We start from the raw sequence: 21738 nt of genomic DNA on the forward strand, positions 1-21738 counted from the left end.
AAAGAACAGGAACTCCTAGGAGAAGGACTGCTACTGGAGATCCGCCTAGGGAGGGAGAATGCAACGGAGACGTGTGAATCAAACCCCATGCTGTTCATTTGCTCACTCAACAGCAGACACATCCTCTCGTCCAGTGAGCTGCACACTCTAGGGAGGTAGCACTGTTTTGGAAAACTTCACAAACTGCACACTCCACATCCATCCATCCATATATACACACACACACCGTTCACAAAGAACCACACAAGCCCTACAGCGCTGTTCCACACTCGCATTCCTGGAGGGCTGACTTTCGGCAACACACCTGAATCAACTAGCTAATTATCAAGGCCTTCACGAGATGGAGGCATGCTTGAGAGAGGAGAACATGCTGCAGGACTGGACTGAGGAGAGCTGCTCTAGAATATTCCCAGTAGGTAAAAATGCATATATATTTATGCTCCTGACCAATTCACCAAGATATGCAATCTTAGTTGCTAGTCCGGGAAAAAAGCTCTTGAGCCACTCTTATTTTTCAGGAGTTCTAACTTTGAGTCTCGACGTGCAGGGTTTCCAGATCACATGGGAACCCTGTGCTGTATTGCAGGGCTGCATAATGCAGTAATTATATTGTAAAGCACATTAGTTGCACTATGTAGCATTGTGCTATATAAAACAAGGACACGATCATTGAAGTGCTGACGATGGAGCACCAACAGTGCCCCCTTTGCTTTCTGTTTGAGAAGAGTGAGCACCATTGCTGGGTCATGTAAAGTCCTTGTAGAGTTCCCAATCTATGAATGCTACAAAATCTTTTTGTAAACCCTATTGTGTTCAATTCATAGAGTAACAATGACTAAAATATGCAATCGCAGTGCCTCAATACCTCAACTTATCCAGGACTTCAACAAATGTTACATTTCCTCAACTGAATAAACCTGGTGTACAGAAGAGCAAACACCTTACACAAGGACATGAAGATGGCCAGATTGATTAGAACTGACAATTGCACAATAGACATTATACCATGTACATTCATGGGTAGGACATCTGAGGTTAATAAACAGAGCTATGAAAAAATGAACTGAAGTAGGTTTTATCTGAGCACAGTGGTGGAAGGGCTGCTCGATCAGTAGCCACATAAAGAGCCTCTACATCCTGTATCCTGTCTCTTCCTCTCCAAAAGCAAAAGATGGCACATATAGACTAGATCCTTTCATACATCCTTACTCAAGAAAACAAGGCTGTAAACATGACAGCAGAACTAAAGGTCCTGCCAGCACCAAACACGTGACTGGAGAGGTGAAGAAATTGGTGAACAAATGCAAAGCTGCACAATATCTTGCTTGTAACCAAAATACTGACCATTGCAAATAAGCACTTAATCCACTAATCCACTATCCGCAAAAACTCCTACATCCAAAATGAGTCATGTCATCCAAACGATAAACATAATGCATGCCAGGTCACATTAAGGGCTCATATCATGTAATTTTACTAATTTTAACATTTGTGCGGCTTTATGTTCCAAAAAACTCAGAATTAAACAGGCTATTTCTGTTACTGCACCTTTAAGATTGATATGACCAACAAGCTCTGTTCTGATTGGCTGTCTTGCATCAAGCCTCATTTAAAAAGCACTCGAAGCTGAAACACTCCTGAGAACTGCAGTGTGAGTGGGCGGGACTAGACTGTGGTGTAGATCTGCAAACTCAGTAGCTGGTGCTTATGACCTCAGAAAAAGTGATATTGAACAGGGGGGGGCGTTTTTAGAGCTTAGCTTGCATTTATGGACTGGGGAACAGGAAACACTGGAACAGTGTTTACGTACATTACTCAACGTTTGGACTCCAGGAAATGTAATTTTCTGTGATATGAGCCCCTTAACATTTTACAAGGCATGATCTCTGCAATGTGGAGCAACAATCAGAATACAGTAATTCGGTCCATACTGTGCAGCCCTACACTTAAGTGGAAAAAAGGAGCACCTACGTTGCCCATGTACTCAGTGAGGAGGTCCTGCAGGGCCTGGCGGACGGAGTTACACTCAGCCACGATGCGCTCACGGCGGTCGTCTCTGGTGCAGGAGGAATCGGCCATGAGTGCAGCACCACTGATGATGCTCTCCAGACGCTCCTCCAGGGAGGGGCGGAAACGCTCCTCGCTGAAATTCAGCGGGTCCACGATGATCTGCCTCTGAGGGGATAAAGAGAGAGTAAGAAAGAGTGAGCAAAAAGTACAAATCTATTGAATTCACAGACAAAGCCTGACTCAAAGCCAGTTCCATCAGTCTGCAGCCCCCAGGAGAACGTGACCCCGTTCAGACATGCCAGTCGTTGGACCAAAGGAAAGGGTTTGACAGGTAAACGGTCTTTATTATTGCCGCGGGGAGCTGCAGTCGACACCTGTAGCCATGGGGAAATATTGGGGGGGAGGGAAGAAAAGAGTGCGAAGCGTGGGTGGCTGAAATTCAGACTTCACAAAACGCTGGCGATTGGCTTCAACACTGCAGAAGAGCAGCCCCAGCCTGTGGTCTTCATTAACTAGAAGAATCAATAATTCAGACGCTCTGAAATGATGATGCCATTTAAGGCCAATGGCTTCTTTCTATCAGCATTAGCCAGTCTGTGCCCTTATGAAGCCCCCCTGAATCTGCACTCTACAGCACACAGCCTCTCCGTCTCCATTACACAGCAAAAGCAAAAGAATTAAGTCAGCCAAAAACCTCCCAGCGTAAAAGATAGTTAGGTCAAAAACGCAAATGAGCAAATACGGCAGCTGTCGACGTGAAACCCGGCAGTTAGTGCAAGCAGCCCAACACCCCAGCTTGACGTCCTGCTAACCTCTATTCATTATACATGAACGGGAGCCGTTTTGGCCAACTTGTCCGTTTAATCACAGCACACTTTATCGTAGCGGGCACGTGTAAGATGTGCAGTGTCATTCTGAATATTCGTCAAGTTTTAGTCTCTCCCCAGTTGGGAGCACTGCTAAGGTAAACACCAGCCTTCTCAGTCAGAGAGAGGCACACTTTAAAGCAATTTGAGCCCAGCCTTGGGCAAGGGAATGTGGTTCTGCATATGAAAAACTGTTGCTGGCTTCTTCCCCCCCCAGTGTCGCGGGATGACACTTTGTCCCCTGTTGCGTTCGGAAGCAGTGCTGCTGCAAACCAGGAGAGGAAATGTGTTTGCGGCTGATTCCATAGGAGGGGAAGAGGGGAGGTTAAAAAACAGAACTACTGACATGCCAAGCCAAGCATTAGCAGTTAATAAATACATAAATACCCCCCCCCCCCCCCATAAATAAATAAAACGCTCCACAGCTCTCAGCCATCTTAACAAAATAAAAAAGGGGAAAAAAAAAAAAAGAAGAGTTTATTAGCCTGCTCTTGTCTGACCTCCTTTGCTTGCGTGTCATGTTGCCATGGCAACAAGCCTCTCTCCATCCCTCTCTCTCTCGCTCACTCTGACTCACTGCGAAGTTGCTTCGGCTGGAAATTAGGCGGCGAGAAGAAACGAGGTGGAAAAATGTGTGAGAGAGCTGAAGTTTCTGCATGGTCACCAGGAACATGCAGATCCTGACCCTCACCACAACTCCATGCATGGCACAACTTCCATTCTTCCACAAATACCCCTACATTCTTTAGGGCAGATGGCATCTGGGTGGACAGCTACAACAAAATGAAGCCCCTGTTTTTCCCTTGTGTGTGTTCACAGACACCCCTGAAAACTCCCACCCAATTCCTGAACGCTGCATATATGCCAGACTTTAATATGGGCATTTAAATGGGGCACACATGCACGCTGATTTGCATTTATCATACAATTACTATAATCCACACCTATGTGGTGGTTGTTCATAACTCATAAGGAAGTCCTAGGATTGAAGAACCACAGCAAGTCTTCAACATGTCTATTGAAACTGCTGTTTTTCACTTTTTGACATGATCTGAATGTTGGCAGTTATTCTTTACTATTCTTGTTGGTCTCAACAGTAACTGGCCCAATAGAAATGCTCCAAAATGACAGCACCCGGTACAGCTACAGGGAAAGCATCAGATCTGCTGGATTCCCTTCTTAAAACGTGGCTCTAAAATGAAATGGCAAAGGTAGTCGAAATAGTCTTCACTCTCAGCTCCTGTATGGAGCCTGTATGGTGTCTGCAGAGCACTGCCTGCTAAATCCAGCCACAGCACAAGACCAGCCATTTCCACTTCTGATTATTACAGACCCTAAACTCTTTAATAGTAAAATAATCCACTTTAAGCAAGTAAACTAACTAATTGGCCACATGCGTAACAAAATGGCTTGGCAAACAATTGCCCTGAAGAAAGTACTGGAAGCTGCTGTGAATAACAGGCTGTATTAAGAAAACAGTGTTGGTTGAGTCAAGTTTTAATATTATATAAATTCAATAGTTCATTTGTTAAATTAACACAAATGACTACATTTAGAATCTGCTGGACGTTATGCAGCGGTTAACGTGTGGTCAGAGGCAGGTGAAAGCATGGACACCATGAAAACATTAAACAACACAGGCCTTGTTCCACAATTGATTCTGCTCGCATTTCACAAACAAGGCCCAGTGACCTCTGAAGGACCTCTGGGCCTCAATAAGGGTCGACAAGACCTCCTTTTCTGTTCATGTTAACACATCTGTACACATTTTCAGCAGCAGGTTTTTCAAAAAGATGTGCTGCAAACCTTGCAAGTTCTTTTCCAGCATATCTTGGCCTCTGTTAGGCCCATTACTTGTCACAAAACTTGTAACTGTTGGCAGCTAAACCCGATCTGAACCAAACGACTGAACTCAACCGCCTCTGCTGTGGGACAAGGTGAAAACCCACATCCCCTCTATAGCCACTGAAAAACGAGGCGATCAGGCTGATCCACCCCTGGATGACAGCTATGAGGGCTCACAGGCAAACAACTAGAGCTAGTTCAGTGAGAGTAGCCTACCCAGACGATGGACTGGATAGCTCTGACAGCTCTTTACCAAAACGCAAAAGCAGGGATGGCAGCAGAGAGACAGATGAACGAGAGTGAGAGTAGTCAATGCATGCGAGCCGCAGCTCTAGACAGCAAATGACTCCTTGGAGAGAGATGTTGGGGGAGATTCTGTGCCAGTTTGACCACCCGTCACCTCAGCCAGTGAAAATCTTTCAGAGGCATGCTAATATCAACCAGCATTCAGCTACTGGCAGTCGGTGTCAATTTCAGACTACGCTCAGACGGAGAGGTTTGCAGAAACAAGATACATTCAGCTGTACAAATCACTGTAATTACATATGATTATACATTAATCCATAATCAAATTGATGAATATTAAAAGGTTATCGCAACAACTTGATTGAACATGATTTAAATATTAAAAACCCTGATAAATAAGAAATGAACTCCCTGGCAATCGGAATGATGGGCATTTTGAATTTTTATTAAAGTCTAGCTTACTTTTCATAGATTGTTGCCAAAAGTTGTAGTTTGACTTAATCAGTCCACAGCACATTTCTAAAACGCCCGTTTTCTAGACATTAATCATAATACTTAAAACATTGAACTTCCAGCTGTTAAAGCTTCCATTAAGATCATGTTTGAGAGCAATGCTACACAGTGAATCAGGGAAACACCCTCTTTACTCCAGCAGTCATACTCCAGCTTGATTTGCCTCTCTTACCAGCATACAAGCAGTTTTCCTCTTGAGTGTTCTAAGCCTTCCTGAACTCGTATTAACCATAACTGCTATTTCTTAACATGCCATACTGCTGCAACCACAAGCTGAAAAAAAATGGCTCCTTGGACACATCTAGCCATCTCCTGTCTCATGGGCAACCAGTGCTCCCTAATCAGAACTGAGATCCACTGGATCTAGCAAAAAAAATGTTCTCCAAATGTTACTGCAATCAGAATTCTATATTTGACTGAATTTTTGCCCACTTTCACTAGTTTGCCAAGATAACACAAAAGCTAAAGACACCAATAATCGACCGGTCTCCATCCTGTAATTCCAGCAAATCCATGACGACCTCAAAGCTTTTCAAGCATAGAAACCCACCACTAACACAGGAAAAAGCCAGCAAAGAACATCCTTCCAGTTTACAGAACCCCCCCGCCTACCCCCCCAATCAGAATGTAGCTGCCCCAAGTGTAAGGCACTGTTCCCTAATCAAGGACTAGGACTGAAAACAGCTGGATCTGGGGACAAAGATCTTCACGTTATTGCAAATGGAATTCTATATAGACTGAATTTTTACCCATTTTACCCACGACAGTCCTTCACCAAGAACGAGCAGCACAACAAGCGCTAAAGAGACCAACATTGATCAGTCACCATCCTGTAACGATTCCAGCAAATCTATGATGACCTCGATGCTTTTTGAGCATAGAAATCCACCATTAAAGCAGGGCAAGGCCAGCAGAGCCGAGAGGAGAGCAGAGGCGTGCTGCGCTCGGCTGTTCCATCAGCCAGGCTCTAAAAAGCTGCTCCAGGAGTTACCCCTTCAGTCACTCGCCAGAACTGTCAATATGACACACCGAATTCAATTTAGTTAAACAGCTCTCGCCACAGACTAAGCAGCGCAGCAGCACTGCGGCTCCAAACTACTCGGCAGCGTCGCCAAATGTCATCCACTCATATTAGACATGTACAACTAAACGGCTTCCCCTCACCCTCTACGAACCTGAGCGCGTTGGCAGCGATGAGGGTGCAGGGGGTTTATTTCATCACGGCTGGCCATCATTAGTAGAGGCAGAGTAATAAGGTAATATTTCTGCTGTGCTCAGATCGATCCCGCTTCTCTACGCCTTTATAACTCTGCCAGAACAGTATGGAGCAAACAAGGTCAAAGAGAGGTAGGGCCAATCACAGAACACAACGCAATCGATCCGAAGGAGAGTGAAAGGACCTGGGAGGACTCCTGCGGCTCCAGGTGAGGAGGGAGCTGGAAATCACACATAGGCTGCAGGAGAGAAAAGAAAACACCCTTGGCCCTCGCTTTCCATACCTCAATAATCAGGAAAGTGAAAATCAGGATGGGTCACCACTCGTACCATTACCGGCCAGACTCTGCTCATCACCCAGTACAGACTCTGTACATACAAATCTCCAACAACTCGGAACTGCTTTAAAACAGAGCATCAGTGGCGCACAAACCTGGTGCTTCAGCCCTTAACACATTAAAACAGTTTCCTGCTCTTAAGGCAATTATTATTTAACACTTATTCAATGGTGTGATTTATTTGTACACCAGAGAATATGCGTGACACCTCCCTAATATGTATATTACATATTAATGAATCAATTCAGGATACTCACTTCCCTATTCTATTTCTTTCTGGATATCAAATATTAAACAGGAGAAACACTGTACCCATGTTTTTGCATAATCTACTAACGGCACTGGAGCTGAGCGAAGAGAGCTGGGTGGCTCATGGCATGCCCATCTGGTTGTTTGCAAACTCTCTTCAGAAGCCCTGAATGATGATGCATTACAAGTTTGCCAGGCAAGGTTAATGCTGCATCCAGCCTTACCCTCAACACAAGACACAGATCTCCACTTTACATCGTGGCAATATATGATTACCAAGAGAAAGCTCCAAAATTACTTACATTGGCTTTTTACCATGAGTAGACACCGCTTTACCACCTGGAGACATCCTGTGGTTCCTGCCTGGCGTGAGCCAATGTGTGTAGTCTTCATGTTAAACATAAAATATTTTTGCATGCTCATTTATTTGCATCATTCCGAGGGTAAAACTGCTTATCAAACTAATTAAGAAGCCTTCTGAGCTAAAGGGGGTATGTTTGAGCAGGAAAAAAGCACTACATAGAGCAGGGCAGGTACTCCAAAACGAGTGCTTCAGCAAACTATCATCAGTATTCCAACGGCTTAAGCAGAGTCCTCCAGCTCTGGCCCTTGAGGGACGCAGCACTGCGCAGCTCAGAGTTTTCTCTGCTCCAACACACCTGGCTCAGCTCATCAGCTAATCATCAAGGTCAATCACGTGTGGTGCCATGCTGTGGAGTTGCAGGATTCGAGCTGGGGAAAGCCAGAGCTGGAGCTATAGGGGGGCATAGGACACTGTTCTGATCCCATCGCAGGCCCTGCTGGGCACAGCACGAGAGGCCTGGTAGCAAGAAAAGCGTTTAAAGCAGCGTCTCTGAGACGGCTGATTAATTTAGCCATGTGTGAAACAGACAGGGCTTTCTACAACTAAATAAATAAGAGCAGTAGCCAGTCTAACAGACTAAACCACACAGTCTAAAACTTTGTGTAGTTCTGCGCACCACTAAAGTAGTAAATGCAAGAATTGGTATTTCCTGCTCCATGGCACCTCCTACAGGCTGAGAGATACAGAACAGTCAAGAGAGACAGTACAGTAAAGCATTACACTCCTGTGAGTGCTGCCCTGTCTACCTCACCAAAGTTACAGAGTGCACCAACTGGAGGGGTGAGCCCAAATTAGCAACGATAGAGACACCATGCTCTCCCTTACAGATCAGTGGAGTATCACTATGATTTTGAAGTTTAAGGCAGAGAGGCTAAATAACACTGCATCTTAACTAGTTTTGCGTAAAGTGGAAAAAAAAAAAAAAAAGCAATGGGGCATAAAATGATGTCTTTAACCCACAGCCAATCAGTGACATTCCCCAACATCAACAGGAATGCTTACATCTTTTTCTTTTAGGACTACGTATTTACCTGCATTGCGACTGTCTGGCTGAGGTAAAACTGCGTCTTTTGTGAACAATTTAACGGCAACGCACCAACTGATCACTAAGAATGTTAGCGAAGTGGCGGCTCATCACCACGGTTGCCTTGATCGTCCTAGTTCGTCTTGCTCAGTTTATCAGAAGAGGTACAAACTGTATTTTGGGGAACTGAAGCAGCCAATAGGACAGAACATCCATCAGGGGGGTTTTGAACAGGCTGTGGTAAGATGCCTACATAATGACAGGAAAACTAGTCTTATGAATCTACGTATAGCTGACTTGTGTACTTGAATGGAGTCTCTACTAGGTTTTGAAACTTGATGGACTAAGGGTTCCCTCTTTTGGGCTTCTGGCCAACAAAAACGTAAGCATGAATATAAATCAAAAGTTGTCAAATTGATATAAAGGGTGTAACCAGTCGCTGAGAACCCTCTGCAGACACAAACTAGTGCAATATCGTTTTTCCTACAACGATACGCCATCATTTCATACGACCACCCATTCTAACATTATATTTTACGGCAAACGCTGCAGCTACTAACAGGTGCTAGTTTTATATTATAAAGAGTATGTGTTCACACCTACCTTGCTTGGTCCAGATCAGACCTTTAAACTACTAAGTTTGGTCTAAACCCAAGTAGCAGGTATGGAAAAGGTACCTCAAACCACGGTCCAGACCGAAGTAGGCGGTCTCGGTCCGGTTTGCAATGGGAAAATCCAAGTTGAGACAGGCTTCTCTCATCCATTAAACAGTAGAAGACAACCAGAAAAAGCAGTAAGAATGAGGAAAGATTATGATATCTGTGTGCCACGATATAAATGTTGCATGACAACAGTGTTCATTTGCAGTTGGTGCTGCTGGTAGTCATAACGCATCTGTTCATTAATTTCTTCTAGAAACCAATCAAGGCCAAGTATAGGGAGACGCAGCCTGCATAGCCGATGACTGCTGGTGCAACTGGCTACAGCTCTCTGTTGTAAAGCGATAGCAGTGATACTGCTAGAAAGAGAGGGAGAGAGAAGAGTGGGAGAACGATATAGACTGGAGCCTAAAAAGGAGAGCGAACAAGCAAGCTACAAGCAGAGAAGGGGAGCGAGGGCGCCTTCTCCACACAGTGCGAGGGAGATATAAAATGAGTGGGGGACTGACTGACTCACAGTTACACCTTCGGCAGCTCTGATGACTAACATCCTACATTAATCCATAAACTTCCTCATCTACACACACATGTATTAAGATTAAAACACAGTAGGTGGAAGAGGTTGGGGAAAAGACAAAAAGAAAGAAAGAGGACCTTCGCGGTTTCATGTCGCGGAGCGCCCCCGAGACTGAGCAGGCTTTAGGATCAGAGCGAGACTTAAGCAGTCCCAGAGCTCAGCACTTCAGAGTTTAACAAAAACCCTGGCAGTTTGGAGACACTCTGAGAAGAGCTTGCTGGCTCTGTGGCAGCACAATAACCCAGAACTTCTCATATTAATTGGTGTAGTGAAGGGGGGGGGGGGGGGGGGGCGGTGCTCCTCCAGCACCCACACCCTGCTCAGCTTCAAGAGAATACAGACGTGAGGAAGAACAGAGGAGGAGGAGGAGGAGGAGGATGGTGAACCATGTTCTCTTCGGAGGAGAAGAGAGTTCAGTCGCGTTTGCTGTACCCGCTTTCCAGAGGGAATTTGATTTGCAAATCTCCCTGCGCTCTGCCGCAGAGACGCACTGGAGCACCTGCGAGGAGCGATTCGTCGCAGATCGCTCAGACTTGTGCCAAAGGCTCTGCTTAAATTGACTCGTAGCTTCACTCATCCAATTTGGAGCTCTATTTGTTGAGATGGAACAGCTCTATCTGTTCTGTCTTTCAGTGTGGAGATGCGGCTCACGAACGGTCGAGCGCCAATTAGGGATGTTGCAGATTAAGTGGGAGAGCCGGCCTAATCTCTAAAGGCCTCAACTAATCATTAAATGATGACTGTTAAGAAAAGAAAAATCCATGTTAAAAAAATATTTTTTCGCAGATGTTCAGCTTACCAAACAGACTGAAGGCTGTAAGCAAGTAATAAGAAGGTCAGACTAGCGTGGACACTCAGTCAAGGAAAGTTTCAATTATAACAGTTTTCAGGTTTTTTTTTTAAATCCCTGCTTACTCCAGATCAGTTAATCAGACATGGTTGACGGCCAAATTGTGCATCTTGTGTTAACCAGAAGCTACAACGCTAACGTAACTAACAACCAAGAAGTCAGTCACGCAAGTATCTTCTGTAAAATCATCTGCAGGCATCTCTTTCTCTCAATCTGCTCAAATTCATCTGCCTAGAATGGTGAGACTAGACCACAGTATGTTTTAAATGCAAGCCACCATGGAGCACCATGCTGCCTAATGCCAGGCGTGGGCTAGAAAGGGTATAAAGCCCCTTAGAAATGAGCTGTGGAGCAGTGAAGCAGTGTTCTCTGGAATGATGGTTGGTGCTGCAGCTAATACTTTTGGGGATGATTTTGGGAGTTTGGGTGAGCGGTGAGGTAGTGCTCATCCAACAGCCTGGCTTCACTAATACACTTGATGCTGAATGCAAGCAAATCCTCACAGCAACGCTCCAAAAGTTTTCCCTTGACAGTAGAGGATTACTCCCACAAAACTGGTGTCCCAATACTTTTGTCCATATAGTGTTTGGATATAAATATATAAATGGTTTTGTTCAGTGTTGCTTGAAAGCTTGCAAACCCTTTAGAATATATTCCTATATTTTGACCAAGTATTCGTCTCATTTGGGTCTTCTGTACTTCTAAGATTTGCAGTTTTAGGTCAAAATGAAATGTAGAAATGGTAGAAAATGTCAAACATAAGCCTAAATACCTAAGGTTTAAAGTGCCACATAGCGGATATTAATAACCTGCTTAATTGACAGGCTCAAAACGTAGCCCTAATTTTAGTTCATGCACATACATGCACACAAGCTGGCCAGCACGTTCTAGTTCAAACAAACTGTTAGGCCAAGATTAATAGATCACCATGGCAACGAGTTTCAATTTATGCATATTATCTGAATGTATTATTTCACTCTGATTGCCTCAATTGTTGAAAGATTAGCATATATAATGGACACTCTGTCTCTCCCCTCTCCAAACAAGTGAAATGAGAGCAAAACAGAATAATTAGTCTAATAGATGAGTCACTGTTGGCAGCAATGCTGAGCAGGATTTGCACTTTAAAAGTACAGGTGAAACAAATCCGGCCTCTCTGCATCTTCAGCAGTGACAGCACCACGTCCTCCAGAGACGGAGCATCTCAGAGAGACGAGCGGGTCGGTCCTAACAAAAGCTTAACGCCGTACTTTTTTCAGGTTAATGCGGAGAGTTCAACTTTTGGGTCAAACTGCAAAAGCCACCCCCCTCCTTCGCTTTTTGTCACTAGATAAACAATCAAGGATTAACAAATCAAACCTGACCGATCAAGAGGTCAGCGGCGGAGCTTTTGTTTGAACGTATGAATTTAATCTGATTCAATCCCGGATTATCGCATCCCCGCCAAGGCTCAATCAGATCTGGGGTGTGTAAACAGAACAGAGCATTCGGCTGGCTCACGCTGCTGCTGTCGGGAGTGTGTCGTGCAGGAGAGGAGGGGGAAGGAGGAGTCAACAGGTTCATCTCCTGCTGCTCTGAGAACAGCTTAGGCCTGCTGAAATCACGCTCCCTCGTCACAAGAGCACCACCCAAAACCACCCCACACTTAAACTGTGTAATCCTTCTCCAGCTCTGACTTTAGGATTTCATCTCTTAAAATAATGGAATACTTCAGCTTCTTAGTGGATTGGAGGTGTTTGGGTTGGTTTTTTTTTGGACTGCAATTTTGCCTTCATGTTAAAATGTCACCGAGCAATTCTGCAAATGTCTTCAAAATCTGAGCTGCTGGTCAATCATGTTTCATTACAAGACTTGCTGCAAAGATCCAAAGTCATGATATTTATGAAGCCCTGCAGCACTACTACATCTCTCAGATTTCTGTAACTCCTCATTGCTCTTTGCTGCACCTGAGCCCAGGCTGTCATCTTTGCCCTTTGCACATCTTTACAACACACACACACACACTTATCTGTAAATCTGTTGAACATCCCTTAGGATCTACCCAGCAAAGCAGCTTGCTTGAAAAGGAAGCCCAAAATATAAGATGCCTTGAACTCCCTTGAAAACTTGCATCATGTCCAACAAGAACCATTTGCTCCGGTCATTTGCAGTGCACTGAAATGCTTGTGTGAAGGTGGAGACCAGTCTAGAAAAGTGTGAAGGTGGAAAACATACTAGGTTGTTTTAAGTTTAAAGGGGAGAACACTGTTGTAGGATGTTCTGTTTCATCCACAGTGGGGATATGAAAAAAAAAAAACTTGAAAGTGAGAACATTTCACAACAGTGTAAAATTGGAGAAAATTAGTACGTATGAACGAGGGAGGACATGACTGTGGACAAAACTGTTCTACAAGAGTGTGAATGTGGAGATGACTCCCAGATGGGAAAGAACACTCCACAAAAGTATAAAAGTGGAGAACACTGGATGAGATCGAATGTCCGACAAAAGTGACATTTGTGAAATTTTAGAAGTGCGTCAAGGTTCACAGAACAGTCTACAACAGTGTGAACGAGGAGACGATCGTGAAAGAGTGAAGCGGGACAACAATGTGGATGAGAGAAAAGTGTGGACAACAGTGTAGGTGTGAAAATCTCTTCAGCTGGATGGGAGAGAACAGTCTAAAACAATGTGAAAGAGGAGAACATTGCAGACAGGACAAAACACTCAATGGATGTGGATGTGAAGATGATCATGAAAGAGTGTGAAGGAAGAGAACACTGAATGGGAGACAACTGTCCAACAGTGTGAACAGAGACAAATTTCTCTAGCCATGTAAAGAAGGAGAACAGTGGATAGGACGGTGTGGATGAGGAGAACCTTCAACAACTGTAGATGAAGAATATTCTAGAGGACTGGAGCAGGAGAACCTTCAACAACTAAGTGTGAAGAACATTGTGGACACGTCAACTGTGTGGATGTGAAGAATATTCTAGTAGAGTGTGAAGGGGTAGAACACATTATAGCAAGATTGTGGAGGATGTTCCAGAACCATGTGAATATAGGAGAACATCACAGAGAAGTGTAAACGTGTAGAACACGCTCTATACTCCAGATGGTACACCACCATTTGCTGGGTTGTTTGGTTCTGGTCTACACTGTACACATGGATTAATTTCAGACTCAGGACCCGTGTTAATGACCCTTCTCGGGGCAAGAGTGCTGATCTAGGATCTGTTCCTCAGTTTTGTAATTTAGTAAATAAAATAATCAAATCCTAGATGATCACCGCTGCTCCAAGACGCTTTAGAATAAGGGTCCAGAAGGCCTTTCTAGTTCGAGTTTAGGAAATGACCCACACCCTTAAACAAACAAAAACTCACATCGAAGTTGTTGAGCGCTCCGGCGAGCTCTCCTCCTCCTGCAGGCTGGTTGAAGGAGGGGTCCTCGCTGCTGGTGGCCTGGGCAGCGTTGGAGATGCCAGAGACTGCATGCTGCAGCTGCTTGTAGATCAGGTCGCGGTTGGCCTTGTAAGCTGCCACGTCCGGGTGCTGCAGGCAGGCGCGAGACGCCGTGTACAGCATGGGGATGTTCCTCTGCAGAACGCCTCGGGCTGCTGCCATTTGGTCCTTATGGTGGACGTCCTTCAGCTCCTGGCAGATGGAGACCAGCATGGGTTAGAAGGTTGCTTTATATGCATTGCATATCTACTACCTTTGAGAGAGACTAGGTTGCTCAACCTAGGTTCTTTTTATGTGAAAGCAAACCAGTGATCAGGAGTCTCTCCCCCAAACAAGCCCAGAATTAGGCCTGGGTGCAGATGTGTATTTGGGACAAGTGTGAAAACGCTCTAAAATGAACCCATATTTACCCATATTGTTGGCACTTTTATCTATTTTTGTAGAAGAGTCATAAGCGGAGTCTATTTTTAGGTAGGGATTACCTAACAGTTTGAGGAAGGGTGCAAAACATTCTGTAAGAGTCTCATTACTTGTTAACTACATTAGACTCTTAGCTCCAGCACAAAACTGAAGAAGCAAACTCCACATAACAAGCATGTCTTGACTAATCAACTACATCTGCAGTAAAGAAACAATCTTTAACCAAACCTTCACTTTAAAATGAGTAGGAGTGATACTACATTCCTCACCAACACTAACATTCAGATGTTGGAATTAAGGTTTTGGAGCAGACGAGACAAACAAATCACTGTGAACCCGAGAGCCTCCCTTGGTGTGACAGATATATCACTCAAGGAGGGGGAAAAAAATAAATAAATCTAGTATCCAATATCTAACGATCAGCATTAGGTGGGCATGTTGATAAATTCATCAGGCTTGCAGAGGCCCGAGTCGTACAGCTGCATCCACCTGCTGACTGAAGTAATTACAGAGTGAGCGGCTCCTGGTTCCACTCCACAGCACAGAAAATTTACATAGAAAGCACATTTTAACAGTGATGACCAGTGTGCTACAAGCATGCAACAAGCATTTCCACACATTACTGCGGCCCCCTGTTTCACTCAGTCAACACAGAGTTTCCCCAAAATCTAATACATACATTTATTGAAATTATTCCACCCAAATCAGGACAGAGGTGACTTATGTCTGAGAAGAACTGTATAAGAACTGAATAAGCACCATCCCCTTCCAGGCTTATTCTATTGAATGACTGGGAAGAGGACCTGAAAAAGGTCTTGAAGTAGCTTGCATACAAAGCATATCCACAGTGTAAGCAGCAGGCAAGTCTCTCTGAGAGGAGAACTAGCACTGAATAAAACCTCTACAACATACTTTAAGATTCTGTAGTTCAATAACAAAACTTTCATTTCATTAAAGGATGATATTACCTGAAAAACACATTCGCACACTACTGTTGAGAACAGCTAAAATGTTAAAAGCTAAAGAAGAAAAAAAAAAAAAACGAATTAATTACCGAAGATATTTAGAGGCCCAATTCTCATATCAACCTAATGGATTCTGTAACCCTGATTGCTCCAAGCATAAATCTCCTTCTCCTTCATTTCTCAGTTGGTAATAAGGAGACATTCACGCTTATATGCTTCTAATCTCTAAGCAGAAGCACAGGACTCTGCCCGACGTATGTGGGAGGAAGATTTAATGCTGTTTGATGACTGAAGCTCAGAGTATCTAGTGAGGCTGAGTCTTCAGCTCTCTTTTCTGTCAGTCGCTCATAAGACATACCTATAAATAAGGTCACAAAATAAGTCAGTAGATAAAAGACAAGAAATTAGCCAACAGCCTAAATACTGTGGTATCAATACACCAAGACATTCCTTCTAATTAGGTCTGCCTATTGTTTAGCTTTCACTTTTTTAATGAATAATTGTGATAAATTATAGCAATTTTAAGATGATTTATGTAACTGATACAATAATAGAATAATGCACTCACCCTTTTTAAAGGACAGGGAACTCAGACTAATATTCAGACATTGGAGCTAGGATATCAAATAAATAAAACATGGCTCAAACAAATGGCTCAACCATGTTAAAGCACTCCACTAATTAACAATATCAAGGTAAAATAAATAAATAGAGCCTATGTCCATATTTTGTACGATAATGCAACAATGTAATGTTGAATTTATTATACTTTTTATTGCTGATCAGCCACAGCAACCTTAACTGCTAGGGGTAGGATCTTGTCAGTTTCAGGCCGCAACTTGTGTACCATTACGCCCCTAGGCTGTGAAGCAGTGGAACTGTATTCTCCAGAGCAATAAAGCTTTATCCAATAGCTTTGGGATGAATTTCAGTAGCATGTGTGATCCAGAGCTAAATCATTCAACATCCTCCAATATTAACCCTGACACTAATCTCATTCAGCTGATTGCTGCTCCCATACCTGCTGTCTCTTCGCGGCCATCAGATTGAGTTTGTCCACCTCAGGTTTCAGAGCTTTGTACTGGATGCCCAGATCCTGCTCGGTCCCTGCGTTGCGCACTTTCATCAAGTTCTCCTCCACCTGAAATTGTAACAAAGCACATGAGCACTTAAGTCAGAGGGCTTTTTCATGGCAGTGATCAGAAATCAGTTTAAATACAATTTTGACTCCATTAACAAAAGGATTTCAATTGATTTCTGTGTTTCCAATGTCCAATATGTTAAGTGTGATGTACAACTGCCTACTTCAACAAGAACAAAAGTCAATAATAAAAATGGACCCTTCAAATATAAAGAAGCACTCAATTATTGCACCAGTGTACAAAATCACATCAGAAAACAGCATTAAGTACGAAATGGCAGGTTTAGCACAGAGCATGAAATTTTCATTAAAAAGGATTCAGTAGGGTAAACGTTCAGCCAGCTGGACACCCAGACAAACCTTCATTTGACAGCACTGTGCTAAGCAATTTAAATTACTTTAAGCTCCCATCAAGATGCTTTCCTGATTTTAAAATCCATCTACGTCTTTTCAGTGGTGTCATAAGCACAACCAAGTCTCCTGCCAACTGCAAGAATGGGACAAAAGATTTCCAAAACATCTTAAAGGTTTTAAACGCAACAGAACAGGCCTGCTGTTTTTAATGTACTGATTAAACAAACAAAGAAAGCAAGAAGAGACTAAAGCTTCATTGTCCCAACAGAAGGACACAAATCCAGACATGCAACAAGCCAGTATACTGGTTACGACATCCTGTCATGAACTACACCAACGGGTTCTACTTCTACCTCAACATGGCAAAGGTCCAAAAAACAACACAAAAGCTTGTATTGTACAAAATTCCTCCACTGCATTTGAATGAAAGCGACCACACCAGGACCCAATCGTTGATGGCAGGAACGGCTAAAAGCGATAATTCAAACTACGACTGACTAGAAGCAGCCTATAATCAAGACTTCAGTGAATCAAGAGTAACCCCATACACAAACCATGGCCTACATTAGCACTGAGTAATTTGGACAGTTTCTATAACAATTAATGAAAGCATATTTGAAGAGTCACAAAAAGGGAAAAACCAACCACAGCTTTCTGCCTGATTTCATACCAACAACAACAAAGTTAACTGGTGCTCTGGTGCCAGCAGGCAGAACAATTCAGTAACACAAATTAACATGTTGAAGCTCACAGGCTCATTATTCAAAAACCTAAAACTAAAAAAAATAATAATAACAGATGCTGCTTCCAATGAGCCAGTGAGCCAACACAAATGCTAGAGCTAACTGGTGAGCCATTAACGGGGACATGAGGTGACGTAACACTCAGCTAATGCAAGCTTTAGAAGAGAGCCTAGTTACAGCGGCACTTCGTCTGCCTAGTCAGTCACGTCCTTATTGCCTTCTTGGCAACATAATTTCTACCAAGTTGAACTTTACTTAACATTAGTGTGGTTTAATAAACCAAAATAATCAGAATTTGTTTTACTCAAGTTTTCAACCTTTCTTCACCCCGGTGTCTCTGTATATTGTGCCTTTAAGAGCGATATGCAAATGAGCCACGTTCTGACAGGCTTCCCTGAGAGGTGTCGTAGTCAAAAAGCATTATAGCTTCAGTTTGAACAGGCAGAGCTTCACTGCAGTAGGCGGAATAGATTAGTATGCACATAGGTGTTGTGTCATCACTCTCCTGAAGCAGCATCTGTTAACGCTCTTTCCTTTTTTAAATAAGACAGCTTAGTTTCCACATATGATCTGTAAGGAGTGGGGTGAGTGGTATGCTTTGCAAACCATCTATATCAGACTAATAAATTAAATATTTTAGACAAGGGAGTCCAACGTTTATGACCTGAGCCATTTTAAAATCAATCACACTCTACACCACCAGTCCCCTGCACTAATCCAGAAAGCAGCGGCACGGGTCATCTTCAGCCATGTCACTCCACTGGCTTCCTGTAGCTGCTTGATGGTAATGGTCAAAAATGGTCAAGATTTGTACCAAGAGCCAATCGAGCTTCAAGTACGGCTCGACTCGGCCCGCCATCCCTTAAGATCAATGGAAGACAAGTGTCCAGACTTTTTTCTGTCCTGCTCTGAAGTGGTGGAACGAACTTCCCCTGGGTGTCCGAACAGCAGAGCTTCAGCAGACGCTACTTGGGCGAATAGTAGTGTCAAGTATTACGGTCTTTATGTTGACTTTACTGTATAGTATACAAACTAGCTAAGGGCATCTTGAGTAAACAGCAAAGTGCTTCTGCAAGTCGCTCTGAATAAGAATGCCTGCTATATGCCTTATATGTAAATGTCTAAAGCCTTGCTAGAAATTCATCCACTGAAACGCTAACTTGTGTATTTTCCTACCTGATTTAGGAAAAATTATAATAGTCTGGTTAAAGTATATTAGGTTTTCTCTATGGGCTTAACATAGACAGGCTTAACCCTGAAGTGGATAGCATCTAATGACAGCCTTCTGACATAGAAGAATCACCAGCGAAATGTCACTGGAACGGAGACAGAACAAACCATTTTGTAGCACTGTATGTCTGCTGATGCATGGAAGCAGTAAGGACAACACAACCAAAAAAAAAGTTAAACTCCATTTTCTTTTTTACAACTCTGTCTTTCACTGTCGTATTGTGCCATGTTAAAAATGCCTGTCAGTGTCGAGTGCAAGTCAAATGGGGAAAACAAAAAGTGTAGGCTTGTATGAGGCGAGGAAAAAAAAAAATATGCTTCAGCTCCAACTTGTACAAATGTCCATCATGGCTTATTCGAACAGAACAGCACTGGCACAAAATCTAATATTAACACAAACACACACAAATAAGCCACTATGTTTGGTATCATACAGCTCAAATAAAATCTCCTGGAAGGGCTGTGGTTCTTCCACAGACCTGCCAACATTGTGAAATTCACGGTGTACAATCGTGACTGGCCCTCTCTACGCTGTATTAAGAACCCAACACACATGATGATTCAATAGCTGTCCCATTTCAGAGGAGCTAGGTGACAGTAATCTAGTTTGTACCAACAACCCATCAAACTAATGCAAATAAATTGAATCAAATCAAATCCCAAAGCCCATGCTCTAGACTACAGAGCCCTGGCCACAGATGCTCATGCACAAGCAAAGCAAAACCCAAAGATTTAATGGTTTTTCCATCACGGAGTTCCATCACTCGAAACCACACCAAGCAGCTCTTCTTCTGAGCACATGACCAAACAAAACTAAATAAGGCACAGATAAATAATCTGAATACTACAACCTTCAATCTACAGCATTCAACCAATAGACCCACCAGGGCGGACCTGAACAGATGTCTACAGTCTTTGAAAGCTCACTGGTGTTTCCAAACCCTACAAATACATGAACATTATTCAAACATGGGTAATTGGTTTAAGACTGATCATTGAATGTTCTGCAGAGATGGAGAAATGCATGGATGTTGGTGTAGGTGAAAAGACAAGTTTGAGATTTGTTCAGCCATGCGTTCTTATATCCAGTTCAGATGCTTTACTAGCTAAAGCTTACATTCCATAGCAATTACAATAAACCCTTAAGTATAAACCACACTGGGAAACAAATCTAGTTCAGAACTGACAGCGCAGTCAATGTTTAGAATATAACCCTATACGTAAATAGATTAATGGGAATTTCTCTTACAGGAATCTATTAGCTAGCCTCCATCTCCTCAACCATTTATCCACTTCATGGATGCTCACACAAACACCCGTTACCAAAAAATGTCCCCAGAAACTGTCAAACAAATGTATTATGTCTAAAAGGCTGACAAAATAGCTGATTTATCTGATTACCTTCATCTACAGTGGCATGTCTCAAGGGTGGTGGAACACACCAATAATGGATCAAGCATAAGGATCTGAGACAAGGACTAAATTGTGATGGATAGACGACTGGGTCAGAGCACCCCTGAATCAAGCTGGTTTTAATAAATTATTAATACTGATAAAGCAGGCTCAACTACCTACTAGTTATACAATCAGCATAATCCAATATTCAACATTAAGGCAGGGACAACTCAATTCTGAAGTCAACTACAGAAAGAAAGCGAACCAGTGATGCTTGTGGACCAAGGCTTTTTAACTACGTTCTTATCCAGTTTTATTTATTTTTATAAAAACACCAAACCAAACACTTTGGGAGAAATGGCCCTGTTCCCTACGGCACATCTTCCAGTTCTTAGCTTCGCTCTCAGCCAGGGTAGAAGAGGAACATCGATAAATGAAGAGTGCCTATAAAAAAAGTTCCCTCTCTAATAACCCAGCTAGGCAGAGGAGCAAGATACGACCGCTTTAAAGAAGTCTGATACTGGAAAAATAACACCTTTGAGTTATTCATCCACAATCTTTCTGGACTGCACTAGAGTTGAACAGGCAGTTGAAAGTCAAAGCACCATTGGGGAGGGGGAGGGGGAAATTTAGTGCTTTCTGACATTTGGTCACACTACTTGGAGCGAGAGAATATGCCTCATGATTCCTTCAATAAAGAGAGAGGGCCACCTCTCAAAACTATAAAGCAGTTACTTTCAACACCTTCACCTTTTCAAAACCTTTTTAGTTGCTCTGACTTGGCGGAGAACAAACCCATTGTTTTTTATAACTTCAACCCACCATTAGCCCAAACATAAGATCTGAAGACAAGCAGGCTCAAAGATTATCCTTATATACTGCCTTTGGCTCGCTCAACGGGGGTCTTAGGTGTTTATGTCTAGTTGATCTCTTGTCCCCTTACTGATTCTGTAATCTGCTTTGAGAGTGTAGTACTAATAGTCTGTACTTAACACGAATTTACTGCACCTTTAGTTACAGAGAGCATAACTGCTTCTGTTTAATAGAATGGAGTGCAGCTAACCGTGAATATAAATAAAAATCACTGCACTAAATATGGAGTATTCGGACAGCAGCTTTCTCAATATTGTGCATCATGCAAACTAGCAGTGTAACAGACCTCAAACTTGCTGTTCGGATCAGGTCATGGAGTGACAGATCGGATCACTTGAGTACTCAATGTAGTAAAACTGCATTCTACACTGTTATGGTTCAACTTTGGCTTTTAACCTGCGGTTTAATGTGCAAAACTGAAGT

General features: G+C 43.1%; 1 protein-coding gene across 1 annotated transcript in view; it reads right to left on the reverse strand.

The window, feature by feature from the left end:
* Positions 1-21738, reverse strand: part of ctnna1 (catenin (cadherin-associated protein), alpha 1) — a 151331-nt gene that overhangs the window by 116335 nt on the left and 13258 nt on the right. Inside the window, exons 5-7 of the mRNA XM_072674303.1 lie at positions 16601-16720; positions 14117-14386; positions 1972-2175 (exon numbers count right to left, since the gene is read on the reverse strand). Of these exons, the coding sequence (XP_072530404.1) occupies positions 1972-2175; positions 14117-14386; positions 16601-16720 (594 nt within the window). The remainder of the gene's footprint in view (positions 1-1971; positions 2176-14116; positions 14387-16600; positions 16721-21738) is intronic.

This window comes from Salminus brasiliensis, chromosome 2, assembly GCF_030463535.1.
Source record: "Salminus brasiliensis chromosome 2, fSalBra1.hap2, whole genome shotgun sequence".
Lineage (NCBI taxonomy): Eukaryota > Metazoa > Chordata > Actinopteri > Characiformes > Bryconidae > Salminus > Salminus brasiliensis.